The sequence below is a fragment of the Scedosporium apiospermum genome, assembly GCF_000732125.1.
Source record: "Scedosporium apiospermum strain IHEM 14462 chromosome Unknown SEQ_SAPIO_0086, whole genome shotgun sequence".
In the NCBI taxonomy this organism is placed as follows: domain Eukaryota; kingdom Fungi; phylum Ascomycota; class Sordariomycetes; order Microascales; family Microascaceae; genus Scedosporium; species Scedosporium apiospermum.
The window spans coordinates 496,976-517,328 of NW_015971787.1; the positions used below are offsets into that span (position 1 = coordinate 496,976).

At 51.0% G+C, this 20,353-nt stretch overlaps 5 protein-coding genes and 1 pseudogene across 5 annotated transcripts; 3 read left to right on the forward strand and 3 right to left on the reverse strand.

Annotated features, from left to right (window-relative positions):
- Positions 1 to 342: 342 nt before the first annotated feature.
- Positions 343 to 2,167, reverse strand: SAPIO_CDS2379 (uncharacterized protein; the record flags this gene model as incomplete). The annotated part of the gene is made up of 2 exons (XM_016785415.1): positions 343 to 653; positions 727 to 2,167. The coding sequence occupies 2 exons, from the start codon at positions 2,165 to 2,167 to the stop codon at positions 343 to 345; spliced, it is 1,752 nt and encodes a 583-aa protein (XP_016644791.1).
- Positions 2,168 to 3,787: 1,620 nt separating this feature from the next.
- SAPIO_CDS2380 (Biotin carboxylase) lies at positions 3,788 to 8,294 on the forward strand (the record flags this gene model as incomplete). The annotated part of the gene is made up of 16 exons (XM_016785416.1): positions 3,788 to 3,920; positions 3,979 to 4,027; positions 4,102 to 4,164; positions 4,229 to 4,299; positions 4,359 to 4,503; positions 4,585 to 4,622; positions 4,682 to 4,796; positions 4,847 to 5,021; positions 5,119 to 5,186; positions 5,251 to 5,818; positions 5,894 to 6,112; positions 6,328 to 6,350; positions 6,431 to 6,484; positions 6,550 to 7,871; positions 7,945 to 8,096; positions 8,169 to 8,294. 16 exons carry the CDS (start codon positions 3,788 to 3,790, stop codon positions 8,292 to 8,294), a joined length of 3,321 nt encoding a protein of 1,106 aa, XP_016644792.1.
- Positions 8,295 to 8,798: 504 nt separating this feature from the next.
- Positions 8,799 to 9,958, reverse strand: SAPIO_CDS2381 (uncharacterized protein; the record flags this gene model as incomplete). Its single annotated transcript, XM_016785417.1, has 3 exons — positions 8,799 to 8,917; positions 8,979 to 9,353; positions 9,436 to 9,958. The coding sequence occupies 3 exons, from the start codon at positions 9,956 to 9,958 to the stop codon at positions 8,799 to 8,801; spliced, it is 1,017 nt and encodes a 338-aa protein (XP_016644793.1).
- Positions 9,959 to 10,460: 502 nt separating this feature from the next.
- Positions 10,461 to 11,437, forward strand: SAPIO_CDS2382 (annotated as a pseudogene; the record flags this gene model as incomplete).
- A 253-nt stretch (positions 11,438 to 11,690) lies between these two features.
- SAPIO_CDS2383 (uncharacterized protein) lies at positions 11,691 to 14,475 on the reverse strand (the record flags this gene model as incomplete). Its single annotated transcript, XM_016785418.1, has 6 exons — positions 11,691 to 12,804; positions 12,900 to 12,909; positions 13,242 to 13,483; positions 13,564 to 13,908; positions 14,025 to 14,065; positions 14,131 to 14,475. The coding sequence occupies 6 exons, from the start codon at positions 14,473 to 14,475 to the stop codon at positions 11,691 to 11,693; spliced, it is 2,097 nt and encodes a 698-aa protein (XP_016644794.1).
- A 1,833-nt stretch (positions 14,476 to 16,308) lies between these two features.
- On the forward strand, positions 16,309 to 19,979 carry SAPIO_CDS2384 (uncharacterized protein; the record flags this gene model as incomplete). The annotated part of the gene is made up of 7 exons (XM_016785419.1): positions 16,309 to 16,459; positions 16,519 to 16,619; positions 16,710 to 17,253; positions 17,331 to 17,827; positions 18,673 to 19,063; positions 19,125 to 19,444; positions 19,515 to 19,979. The coding sequence occupies 7 exons, from the start codon at positions 16,309 to 16,311 to the stop codon at positions 19,977 to 19,979; spliced, it is 2,469 nt and encodes an 822-aa protein (XP_016644795.1).
- Between the last annotated feature and the right edge of the window lie 374 nt (positions 19,980 to 20,353).

Below are 20,353 nucleotides of genomic sequence, written 5' to 3' on the forward strand. Positions count from 1 at the left end.
GGGATGAAAAGGATTGCTTCGACGGCAAACGCCCCGAGCGTCAAGAGAGAGTGATTGAACGCACCGAGGTTAAAAGTAATAATAATAAGAATGAAAAAGAAAAAGGAAAAGAAATTAAACATAACGCATACAGCGAAATAAAATCTAAAATACAAGGCGCTGCAGATGCGTGCAGTATTATTTTCCATAATTGTGTCAGGCCCTGACATTCTTTATTTCCAGTTTCCAGAGACACCATACGCCAAACCTCAACGGACTTACTCGTGGGATGCCTGCCAAATTCTCCCCTCAGCATCCAAGAGAGAATGCTTTAGACATGTTCTACTCTCTATCGCTTTATCTTTATCGCCTATCCAACGTCGAATAAAGCTTGTGCTGCTTCATCGGAAACGAACAGACGAGATTAAGCACGGCCCAACCGAGCATGGTGAGCCACACAGCCCGGAACGCATCCATGAACGACGCTATTGTTCCCTCATACCAGCCATCTGGTAGCCTGTGTAGCTGGTCGAGGTCGTCCCGTATGCGACTTATGACGTCCGCCGCCCCTGGTTGGCTGCCAAAGTGCGCCCACAGCTGGTTCTTGAGAGTGTTTTGGTACACCGCGGATGCGATGGCTAGCCCGAGAGTACCTCCTAAGCTGCGGGCCATGTCTGTAGAGGAGCATTGAGTGTTAGTCTCCAGTTGTTCATAAGAGATGAAAGTAACCGGCAAGGTGCAACTTACAGACGGCGGACGTGACAACCGCTTGTTGGGAGTGCTTGACAGCAGCGATGGATGCAATTTGAGTCGTCGTCAGCATGGCGGTGTAGCCTCCACCAACCAGAAACAAGGCGATACAGGTCATCCAAGCTGGGCTGTTGGCGCTCTGGAGCGTGAAGAGCGAGACCCCGGCGCAAACCACCAAGACGCTAGTTACCGTCAGGCACACGTATCTGCCGGTTGCTTTCATTAGGTATCCAACGCTGAGGGCACCAATCGGCACCCCAAGTGGCGAGGAGAGTAACCTTAAACCTGCCGCAGTGGCGGAGCTACCAAGCACCTGGAGATACAACGGTACATAGAACATGGCTGTCATGGCAATCATGACAGAGAGAAGACTGGCGAGGCAACAAGCGAGAACGGTCCGATCGAGTAGGAGTTTCACCGGAATGATTGGCTGTGGCGCTTTGCTCTCCCACCAAAGAAAGGTGATGAATAGGACGATAGAAAGTGGAATAGTTGTAAGCGGTAAAGGGTGTACCCATGGTACCAAGTTCCCCGCAGAGCTGAGGCCCAGCAGGAAGAGCACAAGGTAACCCAGGGTCATGAAAGCTCCGAAGAAGTCGATGCGACCGAGATACGACTTCTTAGACTGCTTGGGGGGCACGTCGACAAGGAAGTATACCGCCACCGCAGAAACCAAAGCAGGAGGGGCCTGTATCAAGAACGCAAGCCGCCAGCCGAGGGCGGTGTGATCGTTCAGGAAGCCACCTACCACACCGCCAACCATGGCGCCCGAGCCGTACCAAATATTCGCAATCCCCTGTACTAACCCTCTCTGACGAAGCGGAACCAGATCTGTTCCAAGGAATGTTGCAATGCATATCAGCCCGCCCCCACCGACGCCGGCAATCACACGCCCTAGAATCATGGTGTATTGGTCCCTCGCCAGCCCGCAGCAAAGGTTCCCAGCGGCGAAGAGTACGTTGCTGACGACCAAACCGGGACCACGCCCGAAGATGTCCGTCAGTCTTCCGAGGATAGGTTGGCAGGCGGCATTGGAAATCAAATAAGCGGTGGCGAGCCAGGACAGTTGGTGTAGGGAGTTGAACTCGCTTGCGATGGGTGCAGAGAGTGTGGCGATGATTGTCGAATCAATCGCTCCCAGGAAGACCCCGAACCAGGCTGTGGACATGATGAGTGCCAGTCGCGTAAAGGATATTTTATGCACGATGATGGTAGTTTCATCATCTTCGTTGGCGATTGCATTCGCCTCGGGATCCACTTCCTGGGCATGGGCCTTGAGAAGTGGTGTTGTCTCTGTCGAGCCGGTACTTTCTCCCTCGGACGATGCGGCAGTCCCGCTGTCAAGACTCTCCATATCGCCGCCGTAGAGACTGTCGGTGTCGCTTCCGCTTCCGCTGTTGACGGGCTCCATCGCCCTTGTCCTTGAGGGGCTCTCCATTTCGGCGATGACACTATAGTCGGGGTCAGGATACTGCAGAGCGAGACCCTCTCTGTGGCCGGTGTACCGAAGCCGCCTGCAAAGGACTGTGATAATGCTCGACGGATGCATTAGCAGTTTCAAAAGTAAAGGTTATGGAGAGGGGTCTTTTCGCTTTTTCAACCTATAGAGTGGTCCTCGGGGACGCAGAGATATGCGGGTAGGGTGTTTCATTCCGGCATTATCGGTGCTTTGCTTCTTTCTCTTCACGGCGGTGGTATTCTGGTGGGCGGTCCTGTTTTCACCGTGCTCAGCCAGCCACGGTAAAAGAGAGACGTTCCCCATCGACGCGTCCTTTTCCCTTGTTGATAGTTTGTGGTTGACAACTGACGTCGTCGATCACTAGGTGTAAGACACATTCTGATGTGGTGGTAGAGTCGTAGACACGCTGATGTCGGGAACTCCAGTTTGAGACGTCCCCGCGGAAGTACAGGGAAAATGGCATTTTGGCTTAATATCGACAAGAGGATCAACGACTCTATTCTTCCTCGATGGAGATGATAAGAGATAGGCTTCTCAGATATGGTCTCAGTCGGACCGAAAAACGCAATGGAACTATTGTGTCGAGATGATCGCGGGCTACACGACGCCTTCGGGTAAGACGCCGATCGTTCTGAAGAATTTGTCTTGTTCTTGCTTTTGGACTTGCGTGGAGCTGTTTCTATTCGCTTGACCCCGATGATTGGTGGCGTTCAGAAGCTGAGCTAATGCCGCTCTCGACACGCTTTGGCGCGCTTGGGTGATGCAGATCCAGCTGTGATTTCCTGGAAATGACCCAGAAACCTTACTTGTCCCAGAGACATAGTGGAAGACGAGTAAATAATTCCAAATGCTCCCCCAGTGTAGTATGACTGAAATGGTCCTGCGGCTGTTCTTGAAGAAGTGACTTAGGTCAAGGTAGGTGGAATAAGACAGGAACAAACCCTTGATAGTAGACTAAGCGTCTTTCTGTCCGAATGAAGTAAATCTGAACGGGGAAGCTTTTGAATCCTGTTTTAGCGCTCTGTAAGTGCCGGATGGAATTTGTCGGCCGGGCACTTTATCCTAGCTTCCGCCAGCCACGGGCAGCTCTTGCATAAATATCAAGAGTCAAATACCCTTGACTGCGCTCCACGCCAAGTTTGTGGTTTAGGGTTAAGCGCGGCAGATTGTGACAGGGATGGTTTCGCAAGGACCCCGTTGATGAGATGTTAATCCTGGTCGGGAGGTTTCTGTACTTCCTTCCACAACCTGGGATCGAACAGTGGCGATGGTGCAGCGTTGTGCAGACATGCAGCCTGGGCATGGCTCCAGTATTGCTGGTCATTGGCTCTAGAAGTCCACGAGGTAATCCAGTACGAATGAAGGATCTTATCTTCTCGATCCTTGTAAACATGCTTCATACTGACGCCTTTCACTGTGGTTCAACGGTGTTAATCCAGTCTGGTTTTTTCGAGGGGTGCGTAAGGCCTATAAAGAACCTCCATTCGAGGCTCTCTCGACCTTCTTCCAGGTTATTCCGACGTTCTTACTTTCTATCTAAGCATTTATTTTCTTTCCTTCTTCTTCTTTCCTGTTAGAACTACGTCCGCTCAACCGACAATGAAGCGACCTAAGGTCCTTGTCGCCAACCGAGGCGAGATTGCTGGCCGTGTCATCGCGGCAGCCCGAGAACTGGGTATGCCCACGGTAGCTATCTATTCCGAGGCGGACCGTTTCTCGCGCTATCGTCAAGGTTGGTTTCTCAAACGCGGGAATATGGCCATAACAAAAAAAGACTCATGATTTTGTAGAGGCAGATGAGTCCTATTTGGTAGGCGGCGAAGATGGAATCAGTCCCGTGTATGTTCATCACCGAAATCGGGCCTAGGGCATACGGAAATGAAAGGGGACTGATATTTTTTGCTTCACGATAGTCAAGCATATCTCGATGCTACTCGGATTATCGACATTGCCATCAAGTGTCACGCGAGTCTGATGTAAGTTTCCATCGCTCGCAAGCCAGTATTACTTCACCACATTCGATACCTAACGGTCTTCCAGTCACCCGGGTTACGGATTCCTGGCAGAGAATGCCCAATTCGCGGCCCAAGTACGAGCCGCTGGCCTTACATGTATGCCCTCTACCTACGTAACCAAAACGTCTGGCGCTTGAGCTGATTATTCCATACAGTTGTCGGCCCTTCCACCGAGACGATCGAGAAAATGGGGGACAAAGTGACGGCACGGCAGGTTGCACAAGATCTTGACATTCCAACCATTCCTGGCACCAACGGACCTCTTAATAATCTACAGGAAGCCTGTGATTTCGTCGATACGTATGCGCAAACCTACCATCCCTCAAGCGGGTGTTCCCCACTATTTTTACTTGGACTGACGAACCCTGATTCTACGTTCAGGCACGGGTTTCCTGTCGTTGTCAAGGCGAGCTTTGGAGGTGAGTGCATCAACACAGATTCGAATTACAACCGGCATGTCCCTGATCAATGCGTCTAGGCGGCGGGCGAGGCATGAGAGTGGTGCATGAGCGAGGATCCCTGGAAGAAGCCGTTTCGGCGGCACGTTCCGAAGCTGGCGCTGCATTTGGAAACGATGCTATCTTTATGGAAAAGTACGAGCTTTGCCTGATAGCCCGCAATCCTCCTAACACAATCAACGCAGGTTTCTATATCGACCAAAGCATATCGAGGTCCAAGTTCTCGGCGACCGATACGGCAACCACGTCCATATCTTCGAGCGCGACTGCAGTGTTCAGCGCAAACACCAAAAGGTTGTCGAGTTTGCTCCGGCCGTGAACATCTCGCAAGAAGTCCGACGGGGTGTCCTGGATGCCGCGGTACGGTTAGCGAAGGGGTTGAATTATGGCAAGTAGTGAAATTATTTTACTTCTGTCCTCGATACATTTCTGGCTAACTGTAGAATTGGATGCAGAGAATGCGGGCACTGTCGAGTTCCTTGTCGAGGGAGAGAAGTTCTATTTTATCGAAATGAACCCCCGAATGTATGCCGTTCCCTACCTTCGTAAACTGCTGTAAGAAATGCGTTTTGACTCGGCGGGATCACAGTCAAGTAGAACATACTGTCACTGAAGAGGCAACCGGGATCGACTTGGTCGGCGCCCAGTTGCGCATTGCTTGCGGAGCCACACTCGAGGAGCTAGGGCTGGTTCAACAAAAGATCCAACTGAGGGGGTTCGCAATCCAATGCCGCGTGACGACCGAGAATCCTTCTCAAGGCTTCCGTCCAGATGCCGGCACGATTTCTCGATGTCGTTTGCCCACGGGCAAGGGCGTGCGCCTCGACCACAGCGACTGTTTCATAGGAGCCCGGATAAGCCCCTATTATGATTCGCTTCTAATAAAATGCATCTTTTCGGGCCATGATCTGGCGTCTGCCATCAGGACAGGGGTTCGAGCCCTCAAGGAGCTCCAGATTTGCGGTATCCAAACCAACCAGGCCTTCCTGATCCGCCTCATCAAGCATCCTTCATTTGCAGCAGGAAATTGCTGGACTTCATTCATAGATGATACGCCGGAGTTGTTCCTCTCGGACGACTCCGTTGATTCGGCGCAGGGTCTCATGAGGTTCTTAGCTGATGCGGCTGTTAACGGCAGCCGGATTCAGGGGCAGACGGTATGATCTCACGGAGCACCCCTATTGCTTTGATTGCCCGTGGATTTTCTAATAATAACCATTCCCTCTCTGCAGAAGCCACCCGGGCTAAAACGAGACATCGAGATCGGAAGACTCATGGATCCAAAGTCCGGGCAGGAAGTCGACACAGCCGAGCCATGCCGTCTCGGATGGCGCAATATCCTACTTCAAGAGGGACCGCGTGAGTTCGCCAGACAGATCAGGGCCCATCGCCAAACCTTGATTACAGATACTACATGGCGGGACGGACAGCAATCCCTCCTGGCAACGAGGGTACGTGGCAAAGACTTGGGAGAGATCGCCAAGCATGTTAGCCATGCCTATCAAGGGGCGTACAGTCTAGAGAATTGGGGAGGCGCTACATTTGACGTGATGCTACGATTTTTATATGAGGATCCATGGGAACGCTTGGTATTTCCCTCCCCTCCACGCCATGCCCTTGTGCCTCTGATGCAGACTGTCGTTAAGATACTGATATTTAGCAATAGCGCCAACTTCGGAAACTCATACCGTGAGTGAATGTTCCATGCTCGGTTCCGCCAACAATTTTCTTCTATCCGTTCAAGTGCTAACATATATGGGGAATTCTAGGAACATTCCATTTCAGATGCTCCTAAGAAGCACGAATGGCGTTGCGTATGCGGCGTAAGCATTAATCGTATTTGCGATCTTTTACCCAATTCATCGAACTGACCGGGTTATTGATACAGACTTCCAGATAATGCCCTCTTTCATTTTGTTAAGCTGGCCAAGGATACCGGAATCGACATCTTCCGAGTTTTTGACAGCCTCAACGACCTGGAAAACTTGAAAGCCGGCATTGAAGCTGTTCACGCCGCCGGCGGATTGGTCGAGGGGGCCATCATGTACACTGGCGATATGTTAGAACCTGGCACCAAGTACAATTTGGAGTACTACATGCGCATCGTTGATCATCTGGTCGAGTGCGATTCGCACGTCATTGCCATCAAGTCTATGTCGGGCGTCATGAAGCCTGCGGCGGGTAGAGCCCTGGTAAGAGCCGTTCGCGCCAAGTACCCTGATATTCCCATACACATGCATACACACGATACCAACGGCACCGGCACTGCAACTATGCTCGCCTGCATCGAGGAGGGGGCAGACATCGTCGACACAGCAATAGACAGTGTATCCGGGTCCACATCACAACCCGCAGTTAGCGCCATCGTGGCCTCGCTACAGAGCACAGCGTTCGAATCAGATCTGCACCTGGATCAAATTGCAGTGATCGATTCATACTGGGCACAGCTCCGGTTAATGTACGCGGGATTCGATGCAGACTTACGGTCACCCGACCCAACCATCTACCGACATGAGATTCCGGGAGGCCAATACTCCAATCTGATTTTCCAAGCTCGCCAGAATGGGCTAGGTGATAAATGGGCTGAGACGCTCAAGGCTTACGAGGATGCGAACCAACTCCTCGGCGACATTATCAAAGCCACACCGACATCGAAAGCCGTGGGAGACTTGGCGCAATTCATGGTTGATCGCAAACTGTCGGCCACGGACGTACAAGACCGCGCCTCGAAGCTCGACTTCCCCCAATCCGTCGTAGAATACTTTGAGGGCCTGATGGGTGAACCGTTTGATGGATTCCCAGAGCCTCTTCGCACCAACGTCCTGCGGGGTCGACAACAAGTGAAAAAAGAACGGCCCGGCCTGACAATGACGCCGACGGACTTTGACGAAATTAGACAGCTCATCGCATCCAGCTTCCCAGGAACACCCGTGACAGATTGTGACATAGCTAGCTACGTGATGTACCCCGATGTCTACATGGACTTCCGCCGGACACGGCGTGACTTTGGCGACCTCACCTCGCTCCGCACTCCCGATTTCCTATCACCTCCGGAGATCGGACAGGCAGTGGAATTAAAGCTCGACGGAGGCCAGGAGGTAGTCGCTGAAATGTTGGCGATCCAACCGGCGGACCTGGCGACGGGCAAACGGGATGTGTTGTTCCACGTCAACGGAGAAGTGTGCTTCGTGACTGTTCAGGACGACAAAGGTGAGTTGTCGATATCTCGTACCGTAGACCCGTCCAGCGACATATACAGGTATACTTACTTCTTGCGGAACAGCGACGCCGAAAAGGAAGCTCCAGAAGGCAAACTCCCAAGTCGAGGGCGAAGTGGGCTCCCCGATGGCCGGCCGCATTGTTCGGATAATGGCCAAAGACGAGGAAAGGGTCGAGATTGGCCAGACATTGTTGACCGTGAGCGCAATGAAGATGGTACGTGAAAAGGAGAATTCATTTGGAAGGCCCCCTCCGACATTTTGACAAGTGATACTGATAAGGTAACAGGAGGTCAATATAAGTGCTCCCGTTAGGGGACTGATCCAATATATCTGTGTATCTACTGGCGACTCCGTCGAGAGTTGCGATTTGCTTGTCCGGATTGTCCCCGAGGGAGCTAATGGCGCCATGTAAACTAGAGGATGGTGGGGTCAGGTGTGAGAGTTCCGAGAGGCTTTGTTTCCGGTCTCGATATTCTCTTAATCGGGAGTAAAGCACAAAAGACGAGACAGACTGGGGACCCAGACAGTGATTCCCATTGATAGCTCAATGCGAAAATTGCGCGACTGCCTGAGAAGAGCCGCACTTAGCGAAGTGAAAACCAATTCAGTGAAGGGCGCATGGTTTAGTGGTATAATTCCTCTTTAGCATAGAGGCGGTCCCCGGTTCGATTCCGGGTGCGTCCAAATTTTTTCATTTTTCTTTTTCATTTTTATTTTTATTACCTCACATTTTAACTCGTCTCTTTTGCTTCCTTAACAAAGAAACGTCGGAGGAGATGCTTCTCCGCATCCCCTAATTGCTGCCCGCGCTAACTGAAGGTTGCTTCGGTATTTTCTGGTATGATGGTGACTGGAACGTATGGAATTGGTAGGAACACAGGCGGCGAGTCTATTGAAATTCTAAGCCTTTGCTTCATCATAATGCCACCGCTACACGCTCCATGCTCGATGAAGAGCTCTTGCGCAACGCAGCCATATTCTCAGTCATTTCAACCCCTTGCTGATCCTCGTCGCCACCCTTCAGCGGACACGGGCCTGTCGATATTGTCAATACCATCTCCCACACGACTGTGGTGCACCTTAGAGCAGAACGTACCAATGTCGTCGTCCATTGAGTCATCATCATCGTCGTCAACCGTCCCCCCTGCAAACCGCTTCATAGTTTGGTAAACGACGTTCAGTAACTGCCCAATGGCTACAATGAACGGCACAAGCTGGCCCACAGGTTTGAGACTGTTGACCTCTCTGATGTTATTCCACATGATGGGCAGTTCGGCCGAGAGGGCGACGAAGGTGATCATGAAGACGGAGCCGAAGAGTAGCATGACGGAGAACTGAAACTTCACTTGCTTAACGAAACCCGTAAACATGACTTGCACGTCTGGATCCGCATCCTGCAAAATATCCTCCGCCTGGGGAAAATCGCGGAATTTGCGCATCATGAAGTAGTTATACGGCGCCATCAGCGCCTCTGAGTTGGTTGAATATGCAAGTTAATAAAACTCAACAAGCCTTATTTCGCTCGAGGGGAAAAAAATTAATGAAAGACTCACGAATTCCAGCTGCTATCAGAGCTATGGTCCAGATGACCTTTTGTAGTGTCCTCAGCCACCCATACACGGGCGCCTTGGAGAAGAAGAAGGCATAATCATTCTCGCATCCCGACCGATCTAGGACATCCAGGCCTTTCCAGAAGAACCATGTGTAATAGGAAGTGATGAGGGCTAAAATGATAGACATGGCAAGATTTATATTCGCCATGTTCTTGGGATTCGCCATTTGTCGAAAGTTGAACGAGGCCATGGGCAAGATAGAGACCACAACGATCTGCGACAGATTCAGCCACGAGAAGAAATAAAGCTCTACGCCCTTCGTAGTCCTCGCGGCGGACTCCTTGATTATAACGATCCACGTTGCTGCGAAGAGACATAGGCCGGTGCTCGTGAAGAAACGGCTGTACTTTGGAATGCCGAGCAGGGGGATGAGACACATGGTTAGGAGCTGGATGTAGAGACTGATCCTGATGCCAAGGCCGTAGAGGTCTGGATCTCCATCGAATCCGCATTCGTCGGCCATGATGTTAGGATTTCATGCGTTCGAAGATTATTGCTGTTGGCGACGTAGAATAACTCGAGCGGGAGTCGAGTCAATGGATATAATCTTGGATTGAAGGCTTCGACGTGTCGGCGCTTTTCAGTTCGTGCCGAAAAACTCAGCCCCAGCCTGGCGGTTCAGTTCTCCCCTCCTGACTTGTCCCATTGTGGAGAAGCGCAAACCCTGCCTCTTCCTGGCCAGTCGTATCGTCGCAGAATGAGACGGAATCGAATCTTATGCACGATTGAAGAAATATTGACAGGGGTTTGGGGCTGAGTCGGGCGCTCTCTGGTTCAATGCACAGCTCTAGCGCTGCGTGCGGCTGAAAACAGAAAAGCTTGAAAATGGAAAAAAAGGGCAGACGTGTTGCCGTTTATCCGGTCGATATCAATGTGGACGGTACAAAAAGTGCCACCCATCGCCGATGGGAGGAAACCGGCGCGTCTAGGTTACGGCCCAAGTTTTGCAACCAACGACTCATAACATGGCAACGCAAGGAGACCTGCGGATATGCCCCTTCTCCGGAAACTCCGATCTTTACGGCATTGGAATTAGGACTGGCTTTTACCTTCAGTGGATATCAACACTTCTCGCGACACTCTTCACCCCCTCCCAAGAAGATGTCCTCCGCATCGTCAATCTACTCATTCAAACTGCCGTCTTCATCGGCATGGTTGTTCTCACCGTCGAGGAGGAGATTCGCCCAGTCGAGCCCATCATCACCATATGGCTCATCTTCGGCGCGTTATCCAGCCTATCAGGAAGCGGATTGAATCCCGTCGGGAGGCTCAGCGGCGTGTTTCGCGTCCTTCTCTACTCCGCTGTCGCCGGTTACGCCTCGTGGTTCTGGTTCGTGGGCCTCGACGGTATCTTGGAGAGACACTCGGAATGCGATACGATCGCTTTTTTCGGCGCCACTTCGGTGCGCGGACTATTCCGAACCTTTAATAAAGTTGCGGCGATATTTGGCGTCTGCATCTGCGCATTCTTCCTTGTGTGGAACGCCATGGCGGTGATCAAGAGGCTCAACGGGCAGCGATACGCTTCTCCGGCGCGGCGAAGACCGAAGGTGCAGATCGAACTCCTCTTTCTGTCGTCCGTCATTATCATTATATCGATTGCTGCTATCGAGCACCTGCTGGACGCCAACCAGGTCGAAATCGACGATGTGGCCTCTGTTGGTCAGTTGCTTCCGCTCTCGGCCGGTGTTTTTGGACTTACCGAGGTCTTGTGGTCTGTTTTAAGGAAGCGATTGTGGAGGAGGCCTCGTTGTTGGGTTCTGTTTACGAAGCATTTTAGTTGAGGCTTGGGGAGCAGGGTTAGGCGTCATGTTTGATCTTTGTGAGGTAGTAAAATATACCATACCATACCGTCATATCATTTTCTCTCGGCATGCCATCTTAGCGTCTCATTTCTGTGAGAGATATCTCGAACTGACACCATCACGGCAGAGCAGAATAGAGTGAGATGAGGTTTTAACGAAAGCTCCAGGCCGAGTACCGATGGACAACGCTGCATTTACCCTGCCCAGCACGATCTCAGAACAGTGGTTGGAAAATCACGGAGTACAAGCTCATGAAACTTGTTATCCTTTTCGAGGCAGTAGTCTCATTAAGATGACCTTTCACAGTAACAACTTTGTATTCTCATTAACAGCAACGCCTCCACGATTTCCATTGCTTCTTCCCTTACTTTTTCCTCCGAACACTCTCGCCTACCAACCAAATGATTCTTCAAAGTAGTCAATAGAAGAATTATACTCCCTCCTCGCCTCGACTATCGATGCGCGAACTTTGTCCGCCATCACAGGCGGCCCACACACCAGAACAGCAGCACTAAGACGCTCCTCATTCGTCTCTTGTGCGACCTTGGCAATAATAGACTGCAAATCAGGCCTGCCATACATCACAGCAGATTGTTCCTCATCGACGCCACTTTCGCTCGCAGAAGATGACTTCTGACCGGCTCCACCCACCTCCTTCTCATCAGAGCTGCCGACTACCTTGGCCTTCCCTCTCGTCACATACAAATTGACATCGGTATCCGAGCGGCTAGCAACGATGGCCAATTCCTCGGCAGCAACGGTGCGCATATAGGTCTCGCTTCGGTCCGCCCACACAACACTGATACGTTGCGTTCGGCACTTAGCGTCGGGTACCGCCCTCCGCTGCACATGGTCGAGTAGGTAAGGTAGGATTGCCGCGATGCCGGACCCACCTGCAATCAGTAGGACACGACCATACACCCAGAGCTTCTCTTGCGTTCCGTACGGGCCCTCGACAAGAATCTTGGGTGTTGTCGTATTATCGGGGGAACGAACACACTCGTCGCGCAGCCGTCTCGTCCACCCATCACATGGCCGGACGAAGAAGACCAGCTTAGCGCCACGCGAATCACCAACAACACCTTGCGTGTCGGAGCCACGTAGAGAGTTGCTGTGGCTAGCCGAGCCTGTAGGACTACTACTGCCTTCTTCATTGCGGCTCCCGCAAACGGGTGTAGCAGGTGTAGGTGCGTCTCCCCAATACGCCAGAGTGAAGGGGTGATTCTCATAGAGCCTCCAGTTCCCGAGTTGATACAGGTAATAGTGCTGGCCAGGTGCAGGCACGAGATGGCTATTCTCGAGGCTGACCTCAACTCGGATCATGTTGCCGCTTGTATCATATGTCGCTATCGCCTCAGAGAAGCTCACTCCTTTGCATTTCTTCATCGTGACATGGACATTGCAGTAGATGAGGCGAATGATTCGCAGGAGCCGGTCAAAACCCCAGATGGCCACGAGCGGCCAGAGATACGCATCATATTCTCCATCGAAAATTGAAGTGTGACTACCCAATTTCAAGATTTCGATTAGTAAATTGATGAGGGCCAGGAGAGCTTGTCGTCTCAATCGTTTGTGCATGTTCTGGATAAGTTTACTTACTAGAACAGACCTATAATCGTCACGATTGAGAAGATAATATGGACCATTAAAAACGCTTCATATATCTGATTTCGGAACCACGAGAAAGAGAACGCGACAATCAGGCTCATGACAATAGTCGCCTAGAACGCCGAGCAAACCCGCAAATCAGTAACTCGGATCTACATTCTCAGCGTTTTGCCAGGGTCAAAGATTATACCCACAACTACTCCCAGATAAAACCATGGTTCTTTCCAAGCCAAACGGAAGCCAGCACCTGTTATCGAAGACAAGACGAATCAGAAATGGGACATTAGAGAGCCCCGGGGGCAAAACCCCGGTGTGGGAAAAGTCAAAACTTACCGGTTGGATCAGTGAGGAAATAAAAGACGGTGTAGCCAATGGAGTGAATGATAGCTTGAAGGGTGGCAACTCGCGCAATGTGCCGATGGTAGAGATTGAATCTGGAAAACTGCCATCCCGTCGCCCAGAGGAAGATGTTGTTTCGAACGCCGAATACCCAGATGAAGGGCAGATTGGCGTACGCAATGATGCCTGTTCGGTCGGCAACGTAGCGCCAGACTTGGCTGGCAGTGTCGGCCCAGCTGTTCGAGTGTGAGGGTTTTACTGGTTAGCAAGTGGATATCTAACTGGCGACAGCGGCGAGGTTACGTGCGTCACTTACTATAGGTTCCCTTGGAAGGCGTCGTAGTTCACGCAACATAGAAGTAAACTGACAAGCCAGAATGATCCGATCACGAAGGCATCCGCTCTTGTCGGAAATGTGCATCCCCAGGTTAGCTGTTTGTGCCGGTCAGGTATCATCCCAGGCATGGTGAAATGTGTGCGTGTCCAATCATAGGCGGATTCAATAGGGTTCTTTGTCTTGTTGATATTGGTACGTTCTTGAGACCCGCCGTCCTCAACGTCAGGTTGTGTTGTCACAGATCTCCCGTTGGTCAAGTGGTGGAAAAGGTTTTGGAACATGCCAACGAGAAGCACGGTGCCCCAGAATCCGTACATGGCCCATCTTTTAAGGAAACGTGCAGCCAAGTCAGCTCTCATATGTTGTAACGGGAGAATGTACCTGAGGGTGTCCACGATTCGATAGAAAAAGAAGTAGATTATTATCCATCCACAACTTACCCATAGTCTGTATGTGTTTTCATTTCAAAGTCCCAAGTTTTCTATCAACCGAGTGTCAGCATACTATGGCTCCCAAACAAGATAGACAGGCGGATTCTGCGCTTACCACTGTTCGGTAGCTAAGGTCAAACCAGGCTCGGTCGATCAACAGAGGGGTAGTGAAGTTATCCGTCGGAGTAACTTCGTCCTGCTTAATCACTGGCAGTCTGTTGATGGACTCCCGCGTGAGGTTTGCGGCGAAGTCTGACTCCGGCAGTAGCTCGGACTCGCCGTAGTCGTGGCAGTACTTGGCAAGAAGACCCTTTCCGGGCTGGATGTCGTCCGGGTTACAGTATACATGGGCGCCCGCATAGATGGACACGATGGTGAGTGGGTTTTGGCAAAGTGACCAGTACTTCTCAGGATCGCTTCCGGCGAACCGGATATTTGCATACACACCATACAGAGCCATGATGCATTGTGTGGAAGGATGATCTATTTTTCCTGATGCTAGTGATGAGAAAGCTCCTAGGAGCACCAAGAGGATATGATGTCGAACCATGGTTGAAGATCTCCGATGAAGGGTGGTTAGGGGGAATAATGAACAATGGAGGAGCGACCTTGCCGCTATGAGATGCTGAGGCGAGGACCAGACCCTGTCAAGTGTGTGTGAATGAGCAACCTCACAGAACTGGAGCACGAAATTAAGGATAATAAAGACAATTTTCCTTCAGTCAGCGACAGGGCTAATGCAGGCCCATATATATATATAGATAGATTTGACGTGACGTGGAAAAAGCAACCTTGTTTCAAAGCGGACCAATCCTCATGCCCTTCGGCACTCTCGTTGCTCGAGGCCCTGCGGGATATGGCTGTTAACATTAGATTGACGTGGGAGATCGTTTCACCATCCCCATGGCTCTGGTCATTGTCCGCCCCCACGGGCAAAGGTTCTGTCCATTATAGCGCGCTCCATGAAGCCATGTGCATGTGGGCTCACGCCTCTTTGGGGCCTTCACCAGCGGGGCCTAGGTCGGGCATCATTCCGCCATACTTCATGAGGTTAAATGGCTTCGTCCCGAGGCGAGTCATTTTCGTCTTTCCCGAGCTCATTACTCGAAGGACCGTCATGTGCCCTGTCTAGTGCTGCATAAATCCGTGATGCCTTCCTTCATCTTCGCACACAATCCCATCCCACCGATTCCCACGTTCCTCTGTGGATACCATGCTTAAAGTAGCAGCGGGAGGAGATGCAAAAGTGCCGTGATACCCGGGCAGACTGCCCCTTAGTAGTCTAGAACTAGGGTGCCGGGGCCCTTCGTTGTGGGGAGCCGGAGAGAAGTGGGCAGTTTGGATATTAAAATCTAATCTAATCAGTCTATTCTTCCATCAGATTAGATAAGATCGATCATCATCCCAACATACTATCCTAAATAGGGAATAGAACCGACTAGCAGGGTGTGGTGCTGATTCCGTGGAGAAGGTCCGACGTCGGCTCCTTTTCGATTTTTTCCAGCCGCGGCACAAAAACACGAGAGAAGAAAGAAAAAAGCCAAAAAGCTTGTTTCCCAGAAGAGGCTGGTGGCCGCCCTATCAGGCAACGTCCCTTGCCGATCCCACCCATCACGAGTGGCAGGAGAAGAATTTTCATAAATTTTACTTCATGAAAATTTATCACAGGCTGGCTTCGTTCCGACGGCATCTCCCCTGGTCCCTGGATGAGAATATAATATCGGGCGAGGGTTAACCCGGTCTTTATGGCCGATTCCTCAACTCCGTCGAAAATTCTTTCTTCCCCGTTCTACGTCCCCTCCTCCTCCTTTTTGCCGGATCATTTCCGTTCAGTACAAGTAGCACCAGCTCGTAAACTACATGGCCGATCCTGTCACGTTAGGATCTGCATGTGGGGATCGTCGTTTCCGAGTCCAAAAATGCCGTTGAATGTTCTATATACACTAGATACGCACTATGGCTCTCTTACGATTCAAGGAAGTGCCAAGTGCTTGGATTCTTGTTGCTCATCTCTCAAAGTCAGACACCCCAAACTGCCACATCTTGGCGGTGATCGTGAGATGCCGGTGAGATCTCGGTGAGATTCCGGCGAGGATGATAGACCGTTACACCGCTTGTAAGCGGTAGTTAAACCGGAACCGGACCATCACGTGGAGAGTTCCCAACCTCCTCAGGAAAGTCAGCTAGTTTAGATGTTCCCCCCGCAAACACTTCGTAAAACCTACCGAAGCAAGAAAATACCGACATCTTAAGTATACTACTGCCACGAGTGTACCTCGGTACTCCGCCAATAATGGAAGAACTTGAACTGAGCCCTATTTCCACGGCGCACAGAGAAGATACCCCTGAGGATGCGACCGAGCCGTCTCTGCCGCCTACCGACAGCGGGAGAGATGCGTGGCTGGTTCTGGCTGCGTGCTGCATCCTGGAGGCTCTTGTCTGGGGTAATTGTACCAATTGCTTTCACTCTGATTACAGACTGACATCATATACCACCCACTAGGGTTTCCTTTCGCCTATGGCGTATTCCAGGAATATTATTCTCGTCAAGAGCAGTTCTCTGGGAACAAACATCAGCTTGCCGCTATCGGAACAACTGCGACGGTTCGTTCAAAACAAAAAAGAGAGACCAATATGAAAAGGCGGTGTGGGTAACCTGAGAAGACACCAGTACTGACCCACGCTATGTCCCAGGGTACCATGTACGTAACTGCTCCGATTGTCTACAGCATCCTAAAACGGTATCCCCAATATCGAAAGACGATCAGCGTAACGGGCTTCGTTGTTGTGGCAGCAAGCCTGATTGGTGCGTCATTCGCAAACTCTTTTCCAGCTCTTCTGGCGACGCAAGGCGTGTTGTACGCACTTGGCGGGTCACTGCATTACTTCCCAGCGTATATCTACCTCGACGAGTGGTTCGTGAAACGGAGAGGTTTCGCGTATGGCGTCTTCATTGCCGGCGGCGGTGCGGCCGGTATTGTGGTGCCCCTGTTGATGGAATGGATTCTTCACACTTGGGGCTTCCGCACGGCCTTGCGTGTCTGGGCTGTCGTCTGCATCGTGATTACCACGCCAGCTCTCTTCTTTCTGAAAACTTACCCACCTAGAAACCATCAAGATCGAGCGCAACAGCACAGATTCGACGTGAGATTCCTCAAAAGTCCCGCCTTTTGGATCCTGTCACTCGGCAACGTGATCCAGAGCCTGGGGTACTTCATGCCATTATTGTATCTGCCGTGTGAGTGATACTCCATCGTTCTACGAAGACCCTACCCATTAGCAGCGGAGACCTCCATCTAACCCGATCCTTGTTAGCCTATGCTGTGGCACAAGGATGGTCCCCTCTTACGGGCACGATTGCTATATCGCTCTGCAACGGTGCAAACGTGATCGGCGCCACCTTCGTTGGCTGGCTCACTGATCGCTACCACGTCACGATCGCCCTCAACTTCTGCACCTTGGGCACCATAGTTGCCGTCTTCATTTTCTGGAGTTTCGCCACATATCAGCCAGTGCTCTACATCTTCGCCCTCACCTACGGTCTGTTCGCCGGCGGGTTTCCGGCGACATGGTCGGGATGCTGTCATCCCGTTCGTCGCAGGTATCCGGTTGAGACGGGCATGATCATTGCGCTCTTCACCGCTGGAAAGGGAATCGGGTCTGTCATATCGGGCCCTCTTAGTGGTGCCCTGGTGGCGTCTGACAGCTGGAGGAATCGGGTCGGATATGCATACGGCAGTGGCTATGGTTACTTGATTATCTTTTCCGGTATCACCGCTTCATTCGCTGGAATTGGTTGGATTGGAAAGAGAGTAGGTCTGGTTTAGTCTCATGGGTTCCGCTGTGAGTGTTTGAACCCCGAGGGGTTCATAGCCTGTATCAATCAAGATGGACCACAATAGCAATATAGTAGATCGCTTTCTGGTCAACTGAAGCTATTCTCAAGGATAGTCGGGTCGGTTTGATGGTCCTAACCAGTCTAAAAGGAGTCTCGGATCAGGCTCTTAAGACATATATTCGACATTGACCACCAGAATTTTATCCGACTCGGGAAGTGGTGCCCTCCTATTCACTCCGCTGTTTCTTTCAAGACGAGGATCATTTTGGAAAACTTCAACTATCTCCACCAGTCCGTCATGCCGGAGATGGGACGCGCCTCCAAAAGCAACCTCGACGCGCTACTCCTCGCGACTTCGATATAGAAACCTGGTTTAGCCTCGGCATATCCAACGATCCTGTTGTGCACCTATTTTGACCTGGATTTAACAGATGAGGCAGGAAAACCAAAAGACGGGCGGTTTATCCACGTGACTCTGAGCTTCCTCGGTGAGCCGAACATCATCAGCATCACGTGACATGCAGAGAATCATTTTTCAAAGATCTCGCCTCCGAGAATTCCCTCGGCCACTCCCCGTCAATTTGGTCAGAGGAAAGCGGTTATTTCGCGTACGCCAGAACAGTGTATCTTTCGTTACATCTGACCATCGGAATCGGCATTACGCCTGATTCACCACCTCTATCATAAAAAAACTACCACTGCGAATAATGGAAGCCTGAGCTATGTCTCCGAAATCCAGCCAAGCTCGTTCATCAATGCGGAGATCATAGCACAACAGAATGAACGGAACCGAAATATAACACCATGTCTCGCAATCAGTGGAGAGTCGACCCTGCTGAAGGAGCGCCTCATCACCGCCATCAATCCTCTCTCGAAGATGTTTTGGACTTTCCACCTCTTCCCCCGCTGTCACCCGATCAGCGAGACGCTGCGCAGCGGAAGTTTCACCACATCATTGATCACTTTGAAAGGCTCAACCCTGATCAGTGGCTGCATCGTCGATATAATTGGCCGGTTCTTCTGCGGCTGACGTACGAGCACTCGCGGTCTGAAGAGTCGCAAAAGCACTTTCTGCGAGCCTTTTTCCGTTCCATCTCCCTTTCTCTAGATGGAGAGGATGTCGACTTTAGTAGGGGTGGTGTTGAAGAGATCCTGCAGCCTCTGATCGTCGGGTTTGCAGATTACTTGGTCGACAACTTCTTCTTACCAAGTAAGTGTAGACTCAGACCTCATCATATCGCCCCTCGCCTACGCTAATACTCGAACAAAAGTGAAAGCGACCTCCCGTGCAACCCCACAGCCCACGCCTGAATTTCATTCTTCTGTTCTCATGTTGCAGGGCGCGAACAACGAGTATCCAGGGACCCCAAACCGGCTCTCTGCGCTCCGCGGTACATGCCTTTTGCGCGACCGTCACCGCTGTGTAATCTCTCGTGCATTTGATCTAACTGAAGCCTTCGCCCGTCGACAAAAATACGGCTTAAATTATCGTGACGATGATGGGAATGTCCTGACACCTCCATTCGAGGCCCTAGAAGTGGCTCACATTCTTCCTCACTCGTTGATGAAAGCAGGGTCTACAACAGAAGCTGTAAGTGCCTTGCTTAAAGTTAATAGGAGATCGTTGTAATAACGAAGGTTGCTAATATTTTTCTGTCTAGGAGAATTCTAGGAATGCCGCCCTTTCGATTCTGAACATGTTCGATGTTGGTGTCTCTCACCTTATTAGCGGCACTGATATTGACCGCCCAATGAATGCTCTCACCCTAACTCAGCAGAACCATCACCTTTTTGGTGATTATCGAATCTTCTTCACACAAATTCCTAATCAACAACCTCATACGTATAGGATAGAGACATTTTTCCCCGACATGCTCCCAGCGTTTCCTCTTACCCGGACCCTCTACGTTACAGAGGATCGGACTATCGAACCCTCATCACCACGGCTGTTGGCTATTCATCGCGCAATCGCCCACATCCTACATCTTTCGGGGGCGGGCGAGTACATCGATAAACTCCTTCGGGACCTTGACAGCCAGCTTGTCCGGGAGGATGGGTCCACAGAGCTGGCTCGCCTCGTGACTTTGGGTCTAGGTGGGTGGCTGGATGGGAGAGTTAATGCATAACAATCGAGTTCTTTTTATTGATACAATGGGAGCGATGCTTAGCTGGCAGGTGCGCTGCTGTTTAGTGGGGACTCGGAGTAGCTGACTCAAAAGCCGTTGGCCAAGAGATGGCATGAATATGCAGAGATATGTCTATTAAATGGCAAAATGGCTTGGCCTATCGACCGGAGCCACGCAACAAGAAACAATTATGGTAAGCTCTTCTAAGTAAAGAACTGCAGTGATGGATTGTTATGAGTAATAGTAGTAGTGTACTGTCGCAGTCAAACTGGGCAGAACGTACAGGCATTATAGATATCGAGCTTGGTGAGGCCGGAGAAGCAGCTCATCTCGCCACAGTCGGTTATATTTAAAGGATGTTTTAACAAGGGCAG